The sequence below is a fragment of the Malurus melanocephalus genome, unplaced genomic scaffold, assembly GCF_030028575.1.
Source record: "Malurus melanocephalus ecotype Western Australia unplaced genomic scaffold, MMel_1.1 scaffold_29, whole genome shotgun sequence".
In the NCBI taxonomy this organism is placed as follows: domain Eukaryota; kingdom Metazoa; phylum Chordata; class Aves; order Passeriformes; family Maluridae; genus Malurus; species Malurus melanocephalus.
In genome coordinates, this window is record NW_026623261.1 from 795,464 (window position 1) to 814,519 (window position 19,056).

Genomic DNA, 19,056 nt, shown 5'->3' on the forward strand with positions numbered 1-19,056 from the left:
CCCAGGAGCTCCCCCAGCCTTGTCAGCTGCTGYAGGAGGAGGGAGAGAGACCCCAAATGGAGCCCGGCTCCCCCTGAGACTGCTCTTGCTGGGTGTTCTCGCAGACACAGGTGGGTCCCGGACACTCCCACACACAGCCATCACATGGCAAGGGTTCCCTCCTCGGAGGGAARGGAGGGGAGGGGAAAGAAAGCAAGCCTCTCCCCCGTTTTTCTTTGTTTGTAATTGGGAAAGACTTCAAGCGCAAAGTCTTGAGAGCCTTTTGAGGCGCTTCAGAGCAAAGGTAAATTCACCTCACGACAGAACAGAGAGGTAAAACAGATTTCCCCCGACACGAGTAAAGAAAAAGCCAGTGGCCCGTTAGTTCCTGTATTGAGGTGGATAAATAACCCCAGGGAACSATCTCCACCAGCCCAGGGAAGGCGCTGCCTTTGTCTCTACCCCTCCCGGCGGCAGCGGGCTCTCGCCGAAGGAGCTCAGGCGAAGGCGGCGAACAAAGGAAAGAAAGCCCTGTCACCGCACCGTTGTTCCTACAGAAGGTGTCCGGCACCCCTGCCCGGCCCGGGCAGGCTCCCCTGAAGGGGACGCTAAATAATTGATCAGAATCGATTGCTTGCTTGCATTGAGAAGGAAAAGTGGGCGCATCCCTTGCTTGCAGCCTGCTCCTTTCCCCCATTTGCGGTGTAATCCTATTCCACCATGTGCAGATAGATGAAGGGACGTAAATCAGCCTTCAAGCCTGGGCGGGGTTCTTGCCGTTTAATCTTTTCCTTTCTCTTCCCTTCGCCGCTTTCTTCCCTCCCCCCCTTTCCGTCTCCCAGGCCCAGTGAGGTCAGCTCATGAATATTGCTTCATTTTCCTGAGAGGCTCTGGCAGCGGCGGGTACCTCGTGTGCGGTGCCCCGCTCTCCGTGCATGCATTTCGCCAGCCGGGCAGCGGACAAAGTGGTGGTGAGTAATGCAGATGCTTTAGATCCAAGCTTTTTTTTCCCCCTTCTTTTTTTCTTTTTTTTTTTTTTTTTTTTTTTTTTTTTTTTTCCAAAAAGGCAACGTTATGCCGGATCCAGAAGCAACTAACCTGCCAGGTATGAGGGGGGACGTTCGAAAATCCCTCCCGCTCCTTTAGAGCAGGACAAAAGGTAGAAGCGCTCCCAAATCTTTAACCGTGTTTGCGAATTCTCCGAGGGGGAGAAGCGGGCGCACGGTGGGGCGAAAGGGCCGGGGCCGGGGGGGATGGCGTGCCCGAAGTCCCGGGCATGGGAGAGCCCCGCGGCGGCGCKTGGAGACACCGGACTACTCCCTTTTGTTGCTGCCATTTATTTACCCTTTTTTCCGCCCGGACCGCTGCTCCCRACAGGAAAACCTGCGGAGACGCCGCGTCCCGGCGCCACGTGGTTTCCCCTCCCGGGAGAAGGTCGAGCCGCGGAGTTTTGTGAGGACAGAGATTTCGGTCTTAGTGTCAAAATGGGCTTTCCTTGTGCCAGTTAAAGATGTATATAAATACATCTATCTATCTATCTATCTATCTATCTATCTATCTATCTATCTATCTATCTATCTATCTATCTATCTATCTATCTCTAAAATCAGCCAACTTAAACGTAGGCGGTAGCTGATCCGGGATTTTGGAGCATGCCGGGTACGGTTGTGTTCTGGCAGGTCGCGGCTGAGCCTGATGACTTAGTTGCCCTGAAAGTTCCCGGAAAGATTCAGGTACAGCATAGGGTCCCTGATGATTGATTTTAATTACATTTCTTATATTTCATACCTGTATGGCTCCAAACAACAGTAGGGTGGGAATGCTGTTGGGGGTGGCTGATAGAAACGCACAGCAAGTCTTTTTATAAAGTGTTGTCATTCAAGTTTTGATAGGTCTACACTCCCATGCTCTCTTTTTACTAATTAATGCTTGGCAAGTGTCTGCCAAATTGTGTCATTCTGAGATTAATTTCCAGAATATTGGTTTAAATCGGGTTGTTAATGACAGTGCATTTGAGAGGAAATTACGTGCTCCTGCCAGTGAGAGCAGAGCAAACACAGCCTCATTGTCTAGTATGTTCCAAGGAGTAAACCAATTGTCAGGGCACAGTATAGCCTCTACATTGACTTTGCCCRGTCGTGCTTCTTTCTTTATTCCCTGTTCTAGCAGGGGATGGTTTAGCCACATTTTAGGAGGAAATCAGTAGGCCGTGTTGGGAATGCTGTCATTTCTGCTGTTGCCCACGTTTTTCCTCTAAGGACAATAAAGGCTGTCTGAAAACAGTTTGTAGATCATAGCTATTATTTTCAGAATATACTGAAGGACATTAGCAGTATGATATRGCTTTTAACAGCCCTTTTTCATAATCTGTTGTGGTTATGAAAACTCTGTTTATGTCATTATAGGGGCAAATTGCCAAATGAGCATCCTTCAGAGAATGCCAYATAGCATTTTGTTCTGGGTGAGGGTGTATTCCTTGCTTCCTCTGTCTTGAAAAATGCTGCAATGATTATATCTGAGTCCTCTATAACCTATTGGTCTGCATAACTGATAATAGACATGAATCGGTCGTAAATCYTGACAGCACCTCTGAATAATAAACTGGGGCAAATGAGTGTTTAGAAGATAATTGAAGAACCCCTTTCCTTTATGASTCTCGATTCCCGAGTCACCTTGACCCGGAAGAGTCGCTGTCAAAGCTGAAGGGAAATCTGTAGTTGCTTCCACGTGTGCAGTCCTTTGTACAGAAGCTTTCCCCCATTCGGCTGTGACAGAYACTGGGAAGAGGCCTTTGAGCAGGCAGACAGGTGAATTAGCAACCCAGGCTTGGTGGTGAGGACAAGGGAAAGGGAAGTTTGTGGAAGGAAATTCATCTCTGGTGTGGCAGCCCGGCAGGGGGAAGCTTCGGCATCGGGGCTGGGGAAACGCCCCTAAGTGCAGGCGGAATGGGAACAGGTCTCAGCTTCTGCCGGGCCCTTCCACGAACCGCTCCGTTTGGTTCTGRGCTGTAGCCTCGGCCGGATTGTCCCCGGTCTCTCCAGGGGACCGCCCGCAGGTGGGCACGGGGCAGGACTGGGGTCGGCGGGGCGCCGCGGCAGCGGGGAGCGGGCAGGCTGGCCCCCAGCGTGGCCAGAAAGCCCATCTCCCCGTCCTCCCCGTCCCCACCCCGACCGCTTCTCCGCTTCTCCTCCCCCAGCTCTCGGGGCGGCGGCGGCGGAGGAGGCGGAGGACCCCGCCGGTGATGGACGCGTCCCCGAGATAGCCGCCGCCATGAGCCAGCCGCCTGCAGGGGGCGCGGCCGCCGAGCCGCGCCTGCATCCCGAGGGCAGCAGCGGCAGGAAGCAGCCGCGAGCATCCTCTCCGGCCCGGGCCCGCGACACCGCCCCGCGCCCGCCGCCCGCCGCCGCCAAAGCCGCTCCCGCCGCCGCCAAAGCCGCCCCGGCACGGCCCCCGCCGGGCCAGGCCCCCCGAGCCGGCCGCGGCCGCGCCGCCGAGAAGCCGCAGCGGGGAGCTGTCCAGCCCGGCGCCGGTGCTGAACCACCGCCCGCCGCCGCCGGGAGAGGAGGAGCCGCCGAGGAGCCGCTGCCGCCCCCGGGCGCTGCCGAGGAGGCGCCTCCTGCAGGGGGCGGCGGGGGCGAGCGGGAGGGGGCGGCGGGGCCGCCGCCCAAGCAGTGGCGGGGGAAAGCGGGGCGGTCCCCGCTGAAGGGCGCGGGGGAGGCGGCCCCGGCGCCTCCATCTTCCTCGGGCGCGGGGAAGGGCCGCGGTGCGGCGGCGGGCGGCGGCGGGTACTGGAAGGAGGGATGCCTGCAAAGTGAGCTGATCCAGTTCCACCTCAGGAAAGGGCTGGCGGCGGCCGCCCAGATGCAAACCAAGGGCAGCAACCACAGCAGCAGCAGCGGCGGCGCTTCCTCTGCTGCCTCCGCCGCCTCCGCGGCCGCCGCCCCGGCCGAGCCTCCCCCGGCCGCCTCCGCCTCCTCTCCCGCTGCCATGGCGGCGGCCGGGGATGAGGGGCTGCGGCAGGGCGAGGCGGAAGGCGACGACGGCAGGAGCTGCGGCCCCGAAGGCTCCCTGAGCCCGCACCTGCAGGAGGAGATGGAGGAAGAGATGGAGAAGCTGCGGGAGGAGAACGAGACCCTCAAGGTGAGGGGCCGGGGTGGCGGCGGGGATGGGGGAGAACCGGGGCCGGGCGGGGACAGGGCCGCCTCCCCACGACCGCGCCGGGAGGGACCTTCCCGKCCTCCCTCTGTCGCGGCAGGAGCGCTGGAGTCAGCGTTAAGATGGCTCTGTCGGGGGCTGTGCGGGCAGTGCCAGTTCCCTGTTTCGTTGCGGTGCTTATAATGAGCCGGGTTGCATTTACCTGCCGTCCCTGCGGGGCGGAGCTCCATTTTGGCTGCTTTCCCCTATACGTGCTGACATTTGTGCTTTTKACCCACCTGTTGCATCCCTGTCCCCTTCTCGCCCTGGTGCCAGAACGAGATAGATGAGCTGAGGACAGAGATGGACGAGATGAGGGACAGTTTCTTTGAGGAGGATGCTTGTCAGCTTCAAGAAATGCGCCATGAACTGGAGCGAGCCAACAAGAACTGCCGGATCCTTCAGTACCGGCTGCGCAAGGCTGAGCGCAAGAGGCTCCGCTACGCCCAGACCGGCGAGATCGATAACGAGCTCATCCGCAGCATGGAGCAGGACCTCAAGGTACAGCCGTGAGCAGGTGTCAGGGGGAAGGGAGAATGTCAGATGGAAACACAACCGTGCTCTTGGTCCTCATGACTCAGGCGATTCCATCCATTCCCCTGTGCGCCCAGTGCAGCTCGTAGAGTACAATGGCCAAGGTATCCTTGGGAATAGAAGCCCTTCCGGTGTGAAGATAGGATATTTCCAGCTTCTGTCCGTTCATTTTTTGTAAAGGTAATGTGCAAGCAGTGACTCAAATGCAAATTAGGAGCTAAAGGTTTTGGACCCTTTATGATGAATGCAAATCATACCCTTCCACTGCAGAATTAAACCARCTTCTCCAAACAGCGCCATTGACTTTGAGGGGATTGTGTCACTCTTTAGTGAAAGATTTTAGGGGTCAAGCTGATTGAATACTTGCAGTCACGACACTAAATCCTGACTCTGTTGCTGTCAGTAAAAAAACTGCTGTTATGTTCAATGAATCCAGGGTTTTTCACATCCACCTGAAACCTTAGACAAAACCCATCAAATTTCAGTGTGTCATCAACTGCATTTCATCCAGAGGATCTGAATGAGCCACAGCCCCTTGCTGAGGAAAAGTTTCAGTCCTTYTTTAAAGATTGAGAGTGTTGAAATACCCATCATCTCCATTCTTAATTGGTCCAATGACAGAAAAACACCTTTCTTGACATGGCTGGAAGTCTAATTTCTGCTTCCATCCACTAGACATTGAAAGAGTCCTGCTGAAGCAGGAAACYTAAACATTTTTCAGTTGACTGTTCTCCCAGTCAGCTTACCTTTTCTCATGGAAGTGCAGACCTCTGTATAGCAAATGTGAGCTTATTTGCCACACTTCTGCCTGGGACTCTATGGCACATGGACTCTGCAGGCTACAGTTTAAAATGTTAATTTTATATGTGACGTAATTTTTTAACATTTTTCAGAGAAGTATGATAGATTGAGAGTATGTTATTTCCAGGCCTAGTTTGGATCATCTTTTCTGAAAGTTTTCCAGCTTGTCATCATTATAATTAAAATTTCTATTTGATATTCCTTTTCTGTGCTTATTCAAACCCCACATTTTCTGTTGTGGGTGTGACAGTTCTTTAAATACAGTTGCTCATGTGGCTCTTGGCAAAAAAGAGTCTTCCTGGTCAGATGCAAAATCACCCCCTTTTCATGGGGATTTCTGTTTGAAATAAGCAATATTTTGCACACTCAGAATGATGCTTAGTTGATCAGTTGAGATACACACATTTACAGGCAGAAGTTGAATATGGACCTTCATGACCCAAATGAATACTGTGATTCCAGTCTACAGAGTTGGCTTTTTTGTTGGCTCGGTGTTACTTTCATTAACAAATCATACACATGCAGGCTAGGAGAGGGAACACTTCTGCTAAAGGTGCTTATCTGCCAGTATAGGAGATGGAAGCTAAGGCCTTAGACTGAACTGGAGAAAGAGCTCGTTTTAATTAGCATTTCTCTCATGCATTTCCCAATATGACTGACTCTTTGGAAAGGAACAGTGTTCTTGCAGAGTGTTCTCACCATTCATGAATGTGTTCTGCTTTGGAGTAGGGATGAATGTCTAATGCCAGATTTCTGCCTAATAGAATTCTGGGTGCTGGCTAACCATAATTATAACTCATGTGCAGTTTTCTGTAGTGTTTGCAAGTCCTTCTTAAGAATGACTATCCAAATTGTTCATTTTGCATTGTTCATTTTGCAATGTATTAGGGACCTTGATCCTTCAGAGGTACACTCTTTCCTATAGCTGTATTAAAATGTATCTTGCATAAGTGAGTCTCATTTTGCATGTGATCTAGAATGCTCTGTAGTATTTTCCTGCATTAATAGCTATTCCACCAAATTTTGTGTCAAAAAATTAGCTACTAGAAATGGTAATATGATTTGGTTTTATTTACTGATCCAGACTGTGTCTATAGACTGAAGACAGGGTCTGTTAGGATGCTGTTTAAAATATCCCCCAKGATTTTCCATTTACTTTGGTTGGACAACCAAATGAGCACTTTAATACTAAGTGTAGGAAAAGATATCAAGTTAAAGCCTTGGTGTGTTTCTCAGCTCATTCTGCAGTCTCTTTGGAGCATGGTTATAATTGAAATTCCCCTCCACTCGCTCTTTCTGTTGGGCATTATGTGTCTTGAGTGTGTGTGCAGTGGGGGAGGTTATTGAATGATTTTGTGCTACACTGCAGTGTTGTATCTGTAATTCACACACACTGGGTTTCTTGTCAAGGGAGGCTGAGTCACTAGCTGCTGCTGATTTCTGATAGATTGGATTTTTCTAGACRCATGTTTACAATTATTATTTTTTCTTTAGAGTTTTAGTATGTCAAAGAGCTCTCTGACATACTAACATAAAGGTAGTTCAAGTGAAAGCCATGAAGGACAGCTCGCTGAACTCCCCCAGYTAATGCTAAGTAGGATTAATTATGCTTTCCTGTGTTGTAAAAAAAGCAGGAAATGAGGCTTTTCAAACTATGTGTCTRTGTATCTAAACCACCATCAACACAGTGATTAGTGTATATTAAAATATTTTTGGTGGGTGATTATAATTTTTGGTGGTTTAACAAAATATTGTGCCAGTGGCTTGYGGGGCAAGATTCTCATTACTTTTTCTGAAGAAGAAGAAGAAGAACTAGATCTTGTCATATGCCTTTTAACTCTACTCCTGTGAAAATGCATTGAAAAATCCCAAACAAGCAAAAAACCTTAGTGTTTATTTTCATTGAAAATATTGGACATCATTTGGGTGAACACAGCATCAGTAAAAATGTTGTTTGTTGGTATTTTAACCTTAAACTGAGCCAGCATTATTCCTAATTGGCTATTAGGAATAATGTATCATTTTTTGGAAGGAATTGTCTTAATTTGGAATAATTTAGAATTCCATCTGTGGATATCTTGTCTACCTGTTTCCTTACATACCTCTTCCATCAAAACATTCAGAATTAATTTCTAAATTGTTTCTTAGGCACTAAGCAATGCAGCAGTAATTTATTTTTTTTAAATCTTTCTTTTGTGTACCATTTCATTTAGGTTGCAAAAGATGTATCGGTGAGACTTCATCATGAGTTAGAAAATGTGGAAGAAAAGCGTACTATAACAGAAGATGAAAATGAAAAGTTAAGACAGCAGCTAATAGAAGTTGAAATTGCCAAACAAGCTCTACAGAATGAACTGGAAAAAATGAAAGAGGTTAGTGTTGCTATTTACTTCTACACCAATTATTTGAAGATCTCAAATTCTTACTGCTGAACTGCTTTTCCTCTAYAACTTCTTGTGGGGGCAAAAAAAAAATGGCAGTCAAAACTGAAAGTTGCAAGGAGTGCTGAAGTACAACTTCATGATAGTGAAGCTGAGAAGAAACTAAAATATTTGGTGTTTAATAGGCAAAACAGGAACCAAATTGTGGCATTTTTCCTTTTTTTCTCTGCTAGGAGGGAAATGTGAAACTAATGGTAACAAGAGTTCAGAGGCTTTGATACCTTGTACCTACATAAATATTCATACAGGAAGTGTGCTCAAGGTTGTCAGAGGCATCTAACTTTACAGATGGTGTTCCCCACACGGTTTTACAAAGAGCAGTAGTTTTTCCCTTGCTACCTTCTTGCTGGGGATCCAGCAGCCTCCCCATCTTGTTCAGACATGCTCTTTGGAGTACTGGGAAGTGAGAGACTCTACCTGGCCTTTCAGTCTAAGCATAATTTAACCCTGTATCTCGTTAATCTTCAAAATTACTCCATCTGCTGTTATACAGATGTAAGATACCATGCCATTAAGTAAGCAGAAAATTGCATTACAGCAGTAATAGCCCGGCTGACAGAGATAACAAAGCAGGCAGTATAAGGGGAAACTGTTGACTAAGAACAGCTTCTCAGAAAAGCTTTCAGAAACAGCTCTCCTTTTYAATGTTTAAAATTCAATGAATGCCCCTGATTTTCACTTTTAGGAATGTAAACTAGTAGGAATGCCAGTGTCTTCTTTGATCTTGTATGAAGCACAAGAGATGTATTTCAGTTGTCAAGAATGGGAGGAAATTTTCAGTTGTATGATGTTGGGACATTTTTRGGAACTGCAAATAAATCCTTTAATGATGTAGTATTAAAAATATTCAAATGCGTTCTTTACAGGAACTGAATTTCAAGCATGTTAGTAGAGGTTAAACAGGTGGTTTGTTCCACCTTCTRCTGCTTTCCCAGATAACTGCAGATTTCAAAAGGGCATGAAAAAAATCTGAGCCTTAGTCAGATTTCCCCTAATCTCCTGAGACTTTATTCTTCTGTTTTCTCTCTGGTTACGGCTATCAAATGCAACTTGGTTTCCTGGACTAGCCTCTTGATGAGAGCATGTTCTTYCCGTAATTATCCTTATAACTTGTGTTTAAGATTGGCTTTACTCCAAATTCTTTGTTATACTTATCCATTCAGATGCTACTTTCTTTTAAGTTCTCATCTCTGGTTCCTCCTTCTCTCCAATAGGTTRTATTGTTGTAAATTTCTTTTGCCTTGCTTTTTCTTAACCATCTTCAGATTACAATGATATTTAGTGGCAATTTAATAGTTTATGYTCYTTGATATTGAGCCAGYAAATAAATGTAAATATAARTAAATATAGAAGCCAGGGCTTCTTTATCCCAGTCATCACTAGTCACTTTCTCYTTATCATGGTCCTTCCCTCTGGCTCACCATGTGGAACCACATGTGGTTCTGTTGCTCCTTTGCTGCTCTCCACTTCTTTCCTTGGCTTGTGCGTTTAGCCCTTTCTGYTTTTGCTGTTGGAATCAATGAAAGGGTGCTGGAGACTCCAGAAGAGATGGTGTCATGTTTAGGGTCTCTGTTACACAATAACATTTTTCATGAAGCCGAAGCAGATGGATRATTCCCACTGGCACAGAATGGGGGCATTGAGCCAGAATGAAAACATGCAGCAAGACTTGACACCATAGTAGGGGTGGAATGGACAAAGAGTCAGAAATACATCCTTATGCTGAACTAGGGAGAACTGCCATGCACAGTCATTGTATGTGTCATCATAATTAGGCAGGAGTTTTCATTTATGTATTTCAAATGAGCTGCTGAGTTGCCTTCAGCAGGTGAAGGCAGCTTTTCAGGCTGTTACTTTCAGCACAGCGTGGGGGAAGTTGGAGGGTACTTGGGGAGGTAAAGTCAGAGAAAAGCAGGTTTGAAGCAAAGGCAAATTATGATGAACTTTGCAAATATGCCATGACTTGGAGGACCCATGGAAACCTGGTGGTAAGGAATACTAAATCTTACATATTTGAAATTTAGAATCCGCGAAGAAGCTATAAAATTGTTAAATATGAAAAAAACATGAAAGCAACCCAAAGCAGTCTGCATTAGAATTTTTCTGTGACAAATKATTTTTATTCTTCTCAGGCAATTGAAGGTTTCACGCATTTTAAATGTCATTGTCAGATAGTCATCATGTTAATTTTCTGTTTGCTTGTGAGTTGTTTCTTCTAATTTCATGGATTTACAACCCTTTCTCATTTCAATACAGCCATTATAACCAGTGGAACCTCCTGCCTAAGGAAGTTCTACTCATCTTAAATAAAAATACAGGGAAGAATTTTTGTCTGGATCTTTGCTTTATGAGCTTAGAATTAATGGGAAAGTTTCTCTTTAAAGACAAAGAAACATTTTGATTTCACAGCATAGTAAAATGCTCRGAAATGTAATGATTGATTTCTGTACTTTTATGTCATCAAATGTACTCCAGAAACCCAAGCCTTTCAATTTTTAAAATGTATTTATGCACAACTGTCATGTGAGATTTGCGTTCCTTTTGTAAGGAACATTGTGAGATAGGAGAGAATTGAAGTAAGACTTAACAGAAAATGTAAGAAACAAAGCATATTTTTTGGTAGGTATCTCTAGGACAGAACCAAAGCCAAAGTTCTCTCTGTGTGGATTCTCTGTTGTTTTAAAAAGCATGGAACTTGAGTGAAAACATGGAGAAAAGATAAACGCTAGCAGATGTGTTGGTGTAGAGTCAAATCTAGAGTTCTCCAGYGATCATTTGGGTGAATATAGACATGTGGATGTATTTGTCCATTAATATAAAGAGGTAATTGCTGTTTGCCTTCTTGATTTGGAGCTTTTAGAAAAAATAATTATGATAAATTCCACAACAAGTTAGAAATTGTTGTTGATGGCAGCAGAAGCTTGTAAGCATCCAGGATTTGGAAGGTGTCCCAGCCATGCATACATTTTCTATCAGTTACTTTTACTTTCAGTCCCCCAGCCTGCAGCCATTTGATTTAATGTTACCTCTGCATATGCTGCATGGACACACAAGATTTTTAATCTGTGTTGGTTTTATTTGTAGSAACTGCTGCTGATTTCTTCATTAATAATGGTTGCTATGAATTGTAATGCTTTTTGGGAAGATGAAAACAAAGRGGAATTGTTTCCCAGCAGAAGGAGAAACCCACAGTAGCTAGATGTAATTTTTCAGACATTAAAAAAATGAACGTGTTAATAGTAATAATGAACATGTTGTTCAYTAATTAACTTTCATTAATTTGTTGTTAACTGATAAAGCCTAGCTAACACTTGTAGACCTTTTTGTTATATGAACTAAAAATGCATTTGCTTGCTGTAGTTATGTAGCAAACACCCAGTTATCTGTGCTTTTGTGTTTTGTTGTGAGACAAATGAAGTASGGAGAAAATATGACTGATGTATTGGACCCTGGGCTTTAAAAATCCTCATTGCAATGCAGACATGCAACTGAAAGAATCACAGTGTTTTTCAGGGATGTGTCTTTCTGGGTAGAAATAGATGGCCCTGCTAGTGCTCCAAGCTGGGCAGATGCAAAGCAGCTCAGTTCTTACAGCCACTTTAGGGGGATGTTGTCAAGCCACCATTTTCTTCTTGCAAGCACAGATTTTTAGTTCAGATACAGAACTTGTGATAACCATGGCACATGAACCAGAGATAGATTTTATCCCTGCAGTTCAGACTGCAGGCTGAGGAGCTTATGCCTTCCTTCAGGGGTCTGTGTTTTGCTGTAGTGGTGCCTGTCTTGTCAGTCTGGTTTGTACACTGCATGGAAATGGAAGAAAGCAACAGAATGTGTGGAGCTGGGCACTGGAGATGGGAGGAAGAATATGAATTCTTTATTTTGGCACTAACCTGCTGTGGGACCACAGGAAAGTAATTACACTTTTCTGCTTACGCTTGCAACCTTTGCCTGCTCTGTTTAAGCACAGATTAGCTCTCTACAGATCTGAGTGTTTAGGCTGCACAGACATCAAGAGAATGGCTGGAGATTTTAACTCAAAAGCTGCTGAAAAAAAAAAAAAAACAACGAAGCAACCTTAAATTCCTCCCCACCCCTGCCTAAAAAACTACCTCAACAATAAAAAAACAACAAAAAACCCCAAAACCCTAACAAAAAAAAAGCCCAAAACAGCAAACCCCCACTGTGAAAGATATGGTAAGATCCTCTTGCATCCCCTTGATCACCAATACCACCTTGCCCAGCTTGTCTCAGATAAAAATCCAGTAGCTCTTCTTTCTCATAATGCTTTCTCTCTTCAAGACCCTTCTCCTGCCATTTAACTACAGTATCTTATTTCCAGTCTTTCTTCTGTAACTCACAAAGTCTCACTTTCTCCAGATTCTTCCACTCAGTTTTAATTCTGTGTCTGGTTTTTCCTTTTTCCTTTTCCTTTTCCTTTTCCTTTTCCTTTTCCTTTTCCTTTTCCTTTTCCTTTTCCTTTTCCTTTTCCTTTTCCTTTTCCTTTTCCTTTTCCTTTTCCTCTTTTTCTCTTTTTCTTTTTCATGTCTGCTGGTAGCGGTTGTTTTGCTGTCTTCTGGTTTCTAAGTCCCAGTCTTGTCCTTCTCCCACCATTCCATCCTTCGCTAGTCCTTCCAACTCTTCATGAGTGTCCAATCTCCTCTCTGGATTTCATGAATTTTCTAGTTCATTTTATTCTTATTCTGTTTAAAATATATTATCCCCATTTCTTAGCTACAGCTTCTGACTGCTGTTAAATTTTTACTTTTCCCCTGATTCCCCCACCCCCTCATGCAAATCTGTCAGCTTCCTTGGTTTGTTCTGTTTCTTTCCCTGTTTCCAAACCTTAGCTCTTCATTTTTGCATCTGGACCGAGAGCAGCAGAGGACCACTCACTAGGAAACAGCAACGATATTATTGTGAGCACCCAAAGGAAGGTTTCTGGTTCTAATGCCTGGTATCAACTTTACCTAGACCCTCACGGAACAGTAATTTCAGGACTAGTTAGGCTTTGCCTACTGGCCCTGGAGTTGGAACATAATCTGTCAGCTGGTGCAGATTTATAGCTAGAGTGCTAAAGGGTGTAGTAATTCATAAATACTGAATTTTCAGCAGTTCAAACTGGTAATAATTACCTGGTAATGTATAGGAATGGCAAATTTCTAATAGGTTATGTGATCCTTTTGATGAATTAGGAAAGTATGAGGTATGCATTGTATATAAACACAAAAATATTTTGTAATACAGACATGTTGGAATTCTGCAAGAGGACARTTGCTGGAATAATTTACTATGAACAAACAAGAATATTCTCATCTTCATCTCAGAGCTGAATAATTTGCTGAAATTTCCCAAAATATTGACATTCTCGGTAACTTATCCTAGGACAGATGCTTGGTGTAGAAAATCTTTTATATGTTTAAAATGCAAAGAGGTTGAAAGAAAATGGAAACAAGTCTCATAAAGAGTGGTGGTTTGCTGCATTTCCAACAGGCAAGGCAACCACATAAAAACGGTAGCATTACATTTTTGTGTGCTTTCAGAATTTTCTTGCCTGGTTCTTGTCTTGGTCCCTTCTTTTAGGACCTTAAACTTCACCATCTCACAGTCAGTGCTGCCACTGACCATCAAACCTCTGACCAATGATTCCTTGTAAGACACCCATCCAAGTAATTGCCACAGTTGACTTATTAATCACCTGTGGCAAAAATTGTCTTCAATCAATTGCAGAAATCATGTGACTTGCAGTTGTTTGAAAAATGCTGCATCTATTTCCCCCTCTGTGCATCAGATGACAGTAGYAGACCCTCCAGATGCTGCTTCTCTGTCCTCTGATTCTTGCCCGTAGCTCACAGTTGTCCCATTACCTGTTACAGGATGACACAAGTGCAGTTGAACTGCTCTTCTGTGTCTTCTTCCTCACCTTTAGAGTTTCCATCAGTTCATTGCTGTACTCCAGGCATGTGAGCTGTCCTGACAGGTCTGTGTGATTCCAGCAAGGTCATAACTATGCAGATGTTAACAGGTTTCTAGCTTCTGTTTGCATGCATATGAGTCAYTGGAGATGGATACTTGGTTGTTCTGCTTTGAAAGGGAAAGTTTCAGTCTCCTCCATCATACTGTCTCCCAAGCACATTATAATTGCACCTCAGGTTTTCATTTYTCCTCAGCGTTAGAGCCTCATTTCGAACAGCTGGTAACAGAGGGAGCAAGGTTAGGGAGAGTGAGATGAGAGGCTGCTGTAGCTGCTCATCCTCTCAGGCTCAGTGCAGCAAGTGGAACTCTTCGGACAGTTACAGTAATTTACTTGCTCCTGGCACCAGATGGCAGCAGGGGAGGATTTAATAGGGCTCTCACAGGACCAGCTCCTTCCTGTGGGTTTTGGAGTGCCCAATACTAAGTCTAYCAGCAACACTTTTACCAACAGTGCCTTTAAGCAGAGGGTTTCCGTGATCTGGAATTTCAGTTAGTTGCCCCACAAAAATTCAATTTGCTTTGATGAAGAGATGAAGAGAGAAACAGGATAGTTAAAAGACTTTTTWAAAAGAGATGAGAAGCCAGTGTCTGCCTGAGTTTGTATAGGAAAAAGAAAGAAAGTCCTCTGTGTCCAASCACAGCTCAGTGATTTCTGAGCACTGAATTCCCACAGATGTATAACCCTCTTTGGTTTCTTGCCCAAAGACTTTTCTCCTTTAAAAACATTACTCTGTGGGGTAGCTATTCATACCCTGTGAGGGGGTGACTGACATACCAGCTCAGAGCACACTATGATTGCACAGAGAGCGGGATAAGCAGAGTTTGCTTTGGTTTAGTTCTTTGAATATGAGAAAAGACTCAAAATGGAGAAAGAAATTATTCTCTGTTAAAGAATCTGTTGCAGTAATATTCTGAAAATGTCATACCATAAGCAGGAAAAAAGGTGCATTTGAGAAACAGCTTAAACTTCATAAAATTAGATTTTAATTATGTGTCAGCCATCAGCAATTCACACGAGCTATTTGCTTCAACAGACTTATTCAGAATTGAATATAAACAGCCTGRTGGTCAATAACAATATATTCCAAAACATGTACTAAATAGGAAGTGATTTCAAAAGAATAAAGCTCCATTCATATTTTATTGTAATGAGATTTTGTGAGTAAAGATGCCATTAGGCAGGGGTGTTTTTCAGTCATTGAAGTTGGTGTGCTGCTTTGTGAATTCCTATTAAATGGTCTGAAAATTCACAAGGATGTGTTAAAGGAGTGGCGGGATTCATGGCTAGTTGGGAAGTAATAATGAAAGAGTGGCAGATGTAGTGAAAAAGAGTATATCTGGAATGGGTTTAAAACAGAAACTAATTTAGCCRTCACAAAGTCTGATCAATTCTTTTGAATCTGTAGACATAATGCTGCTACTCTGATTTMATGGGGACATGGGAGTTCCTTCCTTGTGTCAGAATCTTATTTTCCTTAATTTCTGTGATAGATAGTAGCAGCTTTAGATTTGCAAGTTCTCTTGTCAAAGGAGTTATTCATATTAATACAGTCTTTGGGTAAAATTAAAGTATTTTTGCAGTAACGTGTATTTTAAAAGAAAAAAAAATAATGACCATCTTAAAAAAACCTAACTAGCATGGAAGCATAGAACAAAACCAGAGCTTCCAAACACATAGAAACTTAACATTTTACAGAAAGGATATGAGTCCCAGCATTATGGTTTTGAGCACCTGAGACCCTTTATTTTTGCTTGGATTATTTTTTTCAAAGTTGTTCTTTGCTAGACAATTGCTTCCAGCAGTCAAAAACTRTATCTGTAAAATAAATCAGGCTAAGGAAGGGCCCACACGCTGKCAGGCAATTGCTAACATCCTTTAGWTGGTTTTGACCTGGGTCAGCTACCACTGCTTCAGTGCATTATTTGGGGTCTGGCCTGGGTCAGAGCTTGTTACTGATKGACAATTTGGATGTGATCCTGTTTGTTTGAAAGGAAGCTGCAGGGAAGTTTAGCTGTATTGTCATAATAGCTGAAAGAGGATAGAATTGTGAAGTGCCAGTTGGCATCAGGTCCTGAGAACAGTCTCTAACCATTTCATTTACTAGTGTAAAAACTAGGCAAAGGTTCTCTGACTTGGTATGGGGCCAGATGAGATGGCAAACGAGATKCAGAACAGCAAGTCCAGTCTGTTGCCATGTATTTTCCTGCTGCTGGGAATTACTTGGCAAGGGGCAATCACCAGCAGTGACAAAGCCAATGCAGCTGGCATGCCCAGTTGTCTGTAGAAGTAATGGACAGGGTGGGAGCTGTGGGTAGATGGTGACTGGTTCTGAGAGAAAATGGTTTTTGAGCATGAACTCACAATGGGACAGGCTGAAAAAGGTGTATTTCTCTTGCTACAGACTTTAGGGTATGACTTCTTTGAGGTACAAAGGAGAAAGAAAGCYTTTTATATCTCTTTGCTGAAGTAGGCAATCTCACTACTGACTTCACTAAGGCTGCCAAAAGAAGATACCACAYGGACAAATGGAGAAAAGTTTGGGAAATACAGTACTATTCTTGGGCTCTTTAATGGTCCTTGGTCACAGAAGAAAAGTTTTTATTTTTGTACTTCCCAATGTCAGTATTGCTTTATTCAAACAGACATTCAAGTGTCCATATATGTAATTTAGAGACAGGGGTACTAACCTGACTGCTCAATTGAAAGAAAAACTTGCTAGGACACTTAAAAGTGTAAAAATGAGCTCCCTGGCTTAGCTGATTCTTAAATAGCTCTATTGTATTACCTTTTACAGTATCCATAGACAGCGTGTGATCCACCCTGATTCTTTCGTTGATGCTTTGCCTAAGTTGCTTTTTATTATTTAATAATATATTATGCTTTTCAAATTCCAGCTCACATTTTACTTTTGCTCATTTTGTCATTTTTGGCAGGTCTCTGGAATTCTTTTACTTTTTTTTTTTAAGACACTATGTGTGCTTCTTTAGATCTTAAAGAAARAGATTGCATTATAGAGAAGACAAATTCGATCACTTAGAATGCTTTATGGAGGCAGAACAGAGGCATTTTCTAAATGCTGAACCAGAGGTCTGGATAGGTTTTTTTGTATGGAATCAATGTACACCAAATGCCATCATATTGCTGGAAGTCCCACCAAGGCTTTGATGATTAACAGTTATACATACTTTGTGTTCCTTATACCACTGTATTTAGTCCTATTAGGTGCACCTGTCCTTCAAAGAAACACCTGAAATAACAGAATATTTGCAATGTGGTGATACAGGTCAAAGGTGAGCAGGTTTTAGACTGAAAGAAAAAATACCATAGCTCTGTTATTGTTCAGTGTATGTGCTCTTTGTTGGTTTCAGGGCTATCTTTCCCATAGTATTAAATTGAGATTTTCAGAAACCCCACATGAAACAATTTTCTGTCTTTACATAYTCWGGTGGTTCTAGCAAATTTACAGYTKAAAAAACCTCCAGAGRACCCTGTAGCCTGGTAGATTTTTCMGTTRTYCWGCAGATGGAATTTCCCWGTGCATYCTTCAGGTGYCTGTGTTCAYGGCAGGAGTTTTGCAGAGCCTCACAGCTGCAGGTAGCTGATCTTGGCTTTAGGAGAGTAAATAGGAAGTAGCCTTATGGTGGTTTGTGCTGCACTGCATTTTGGCTGAACTCAGCTGTCAGTGTAAGGAAGGAGAGCCTYGCCATGTCACAGTGCTGATGGCTGTTCTGGAACATGTCATGGGCCCTCAGGGAGCARTTTCCAGTGGAAAAACAGGTGAAACAAATTGGCAAGATCTCAAAAGGACCGTGGACAGCAGAGACATATACAACAAAGCTATCACAGGAATTGTGATAWTTACAATTCTATATTAATTGCTCATTACTTCTTTCGGAAGGATGGTTCTATGCATTTAGATGGCTGGCATAAATTACCCCATACTTCCAGAATCAGAAAAGCAGAGTGAAACAAGCATATCTTCTTTATATTTTCCTGTGATTAGTATGCAGGTCCTAAAGGAGTGGTGATACTGTTTGTTAACTAGGATCCTAATGACACACGGTAGGATACAAAAGATGTGGTGTGATACTCCGCCTTTTGACAGGGCTTGATCCTTCTCCTTCAAAGCCCTGAGTTCCCCACCTCCTCCTCCCTGCCCTCGCACTCCATGCCCCCCCCAAAATCAGGCAAATTTACTGTTTTGTTGCAAATGCTTTATAGTGTCACTTGTGTTTGTCTGCAGTGCACTTAAAAATCAGAGATTGCGCAGTCCAGATTATCAGTCAGGGTCAAGGTGGTGAATCAGGTCTAATGTTCAGTTGGAAAACCACTCCACAGGTGTATCAACAAACTCCATGATTGGTGACAGGAGCAACTGGGTCAGCTAAAGACAGGCTCAGACTCGGTGCACCTCACATAGGTCACATAGCAGGAGCTGAAGCCTGGGCCGAGCAGAAATGGGGTCCCTGGACCTGTGGGCAGGGTGGCTGGGGTAGATCCATGTTTTGATAAAATATCTCATATGATATAAAGAAGAAGGAGGAAACACCACTCTTTTTCATGGTGCTCAGCGACAGGACAAGAACAAACTTTTTTGTGAAGGTGCTCAAACTCTGAATTCATTGCYTATAGAGGAAGAAGATTCCGTCCCTGGAGAAATTCAAGGCCCCRCAGGACACAGCCCTGAGAAGCCTGCTTTAGTTGTCTCTGCTGTGAGCAAGGGGAACTGGACTCGATCTTCAGAGGTTGTGAGAGACTGCACTAATTATGTTTAATGAYTCAAAACATTTGCCCATTTGTGGAGGTGCCAGGGYGCTTTGCTKAGGCCGGTTTTGRRGRCCTYATWACAGAGGTCTCTTTCAGCCTCRACTGTTCTGATTTGTGCTTGTTCATAGGAAACAGAATCTATTTTCCCATTTTTCAATGGAGCATACAAAARGTCACTTCTGGATAGGGAGAAAGGAAATTGTTTCCAGGTTACTTCTGCTAAACAGRAGAGCCCAGGGTTTGTCCAAGCAGACTTTTTGCTGAGGCAARTGAGTAAACAGGAGATCAGAGGCAGCTACTTGCTATCAGGCAGGGCATTTTCCCTGCAGCACTGATATTGCACAGTGGCTTGTGCCTCCTGTT

The 19,056-nt window shown here is 43.9% G+C and overlaps 1 protein-coding gene across 2 annotated transcripts in view; it reads left to right on the forward strand.

The window, feature by feature from the left end:
• The first annotated feature begins 808 nt into the window (after positions 1-808).
• Positions 809-19,056, forward strand: part of SOGA3 (SOGA family member 3) — a 48,559-nt gene continuing 30,311 nt past the window's right edge. Inside the window, exons 1-4 of one of the 2 annotated variants that reach the window (XM_057363588.1) lie at positions 809-950; positions 3,176-4,119; positions 4,450-4,674; positions 7,722-7,880. In XM_057363588.1, coding sequence (XP_057219571.1) covers positions 3,250-4,119; positions 4,450-4,674; positions 7,722-7,880 — 1,254 coding nt within the window. In that variant the 5' untranslated portion in view covers positions 809-950; positions 3,176-3,249. Of the gene's footprint in view, positions 951-3,175; positions 4,120-4,449; positions 4,675-7,721; positions 7,881-19,056 lie in introns of those variants that run through there. The other variant, XM_057363587.1, reaches the window with a different exon arrangement.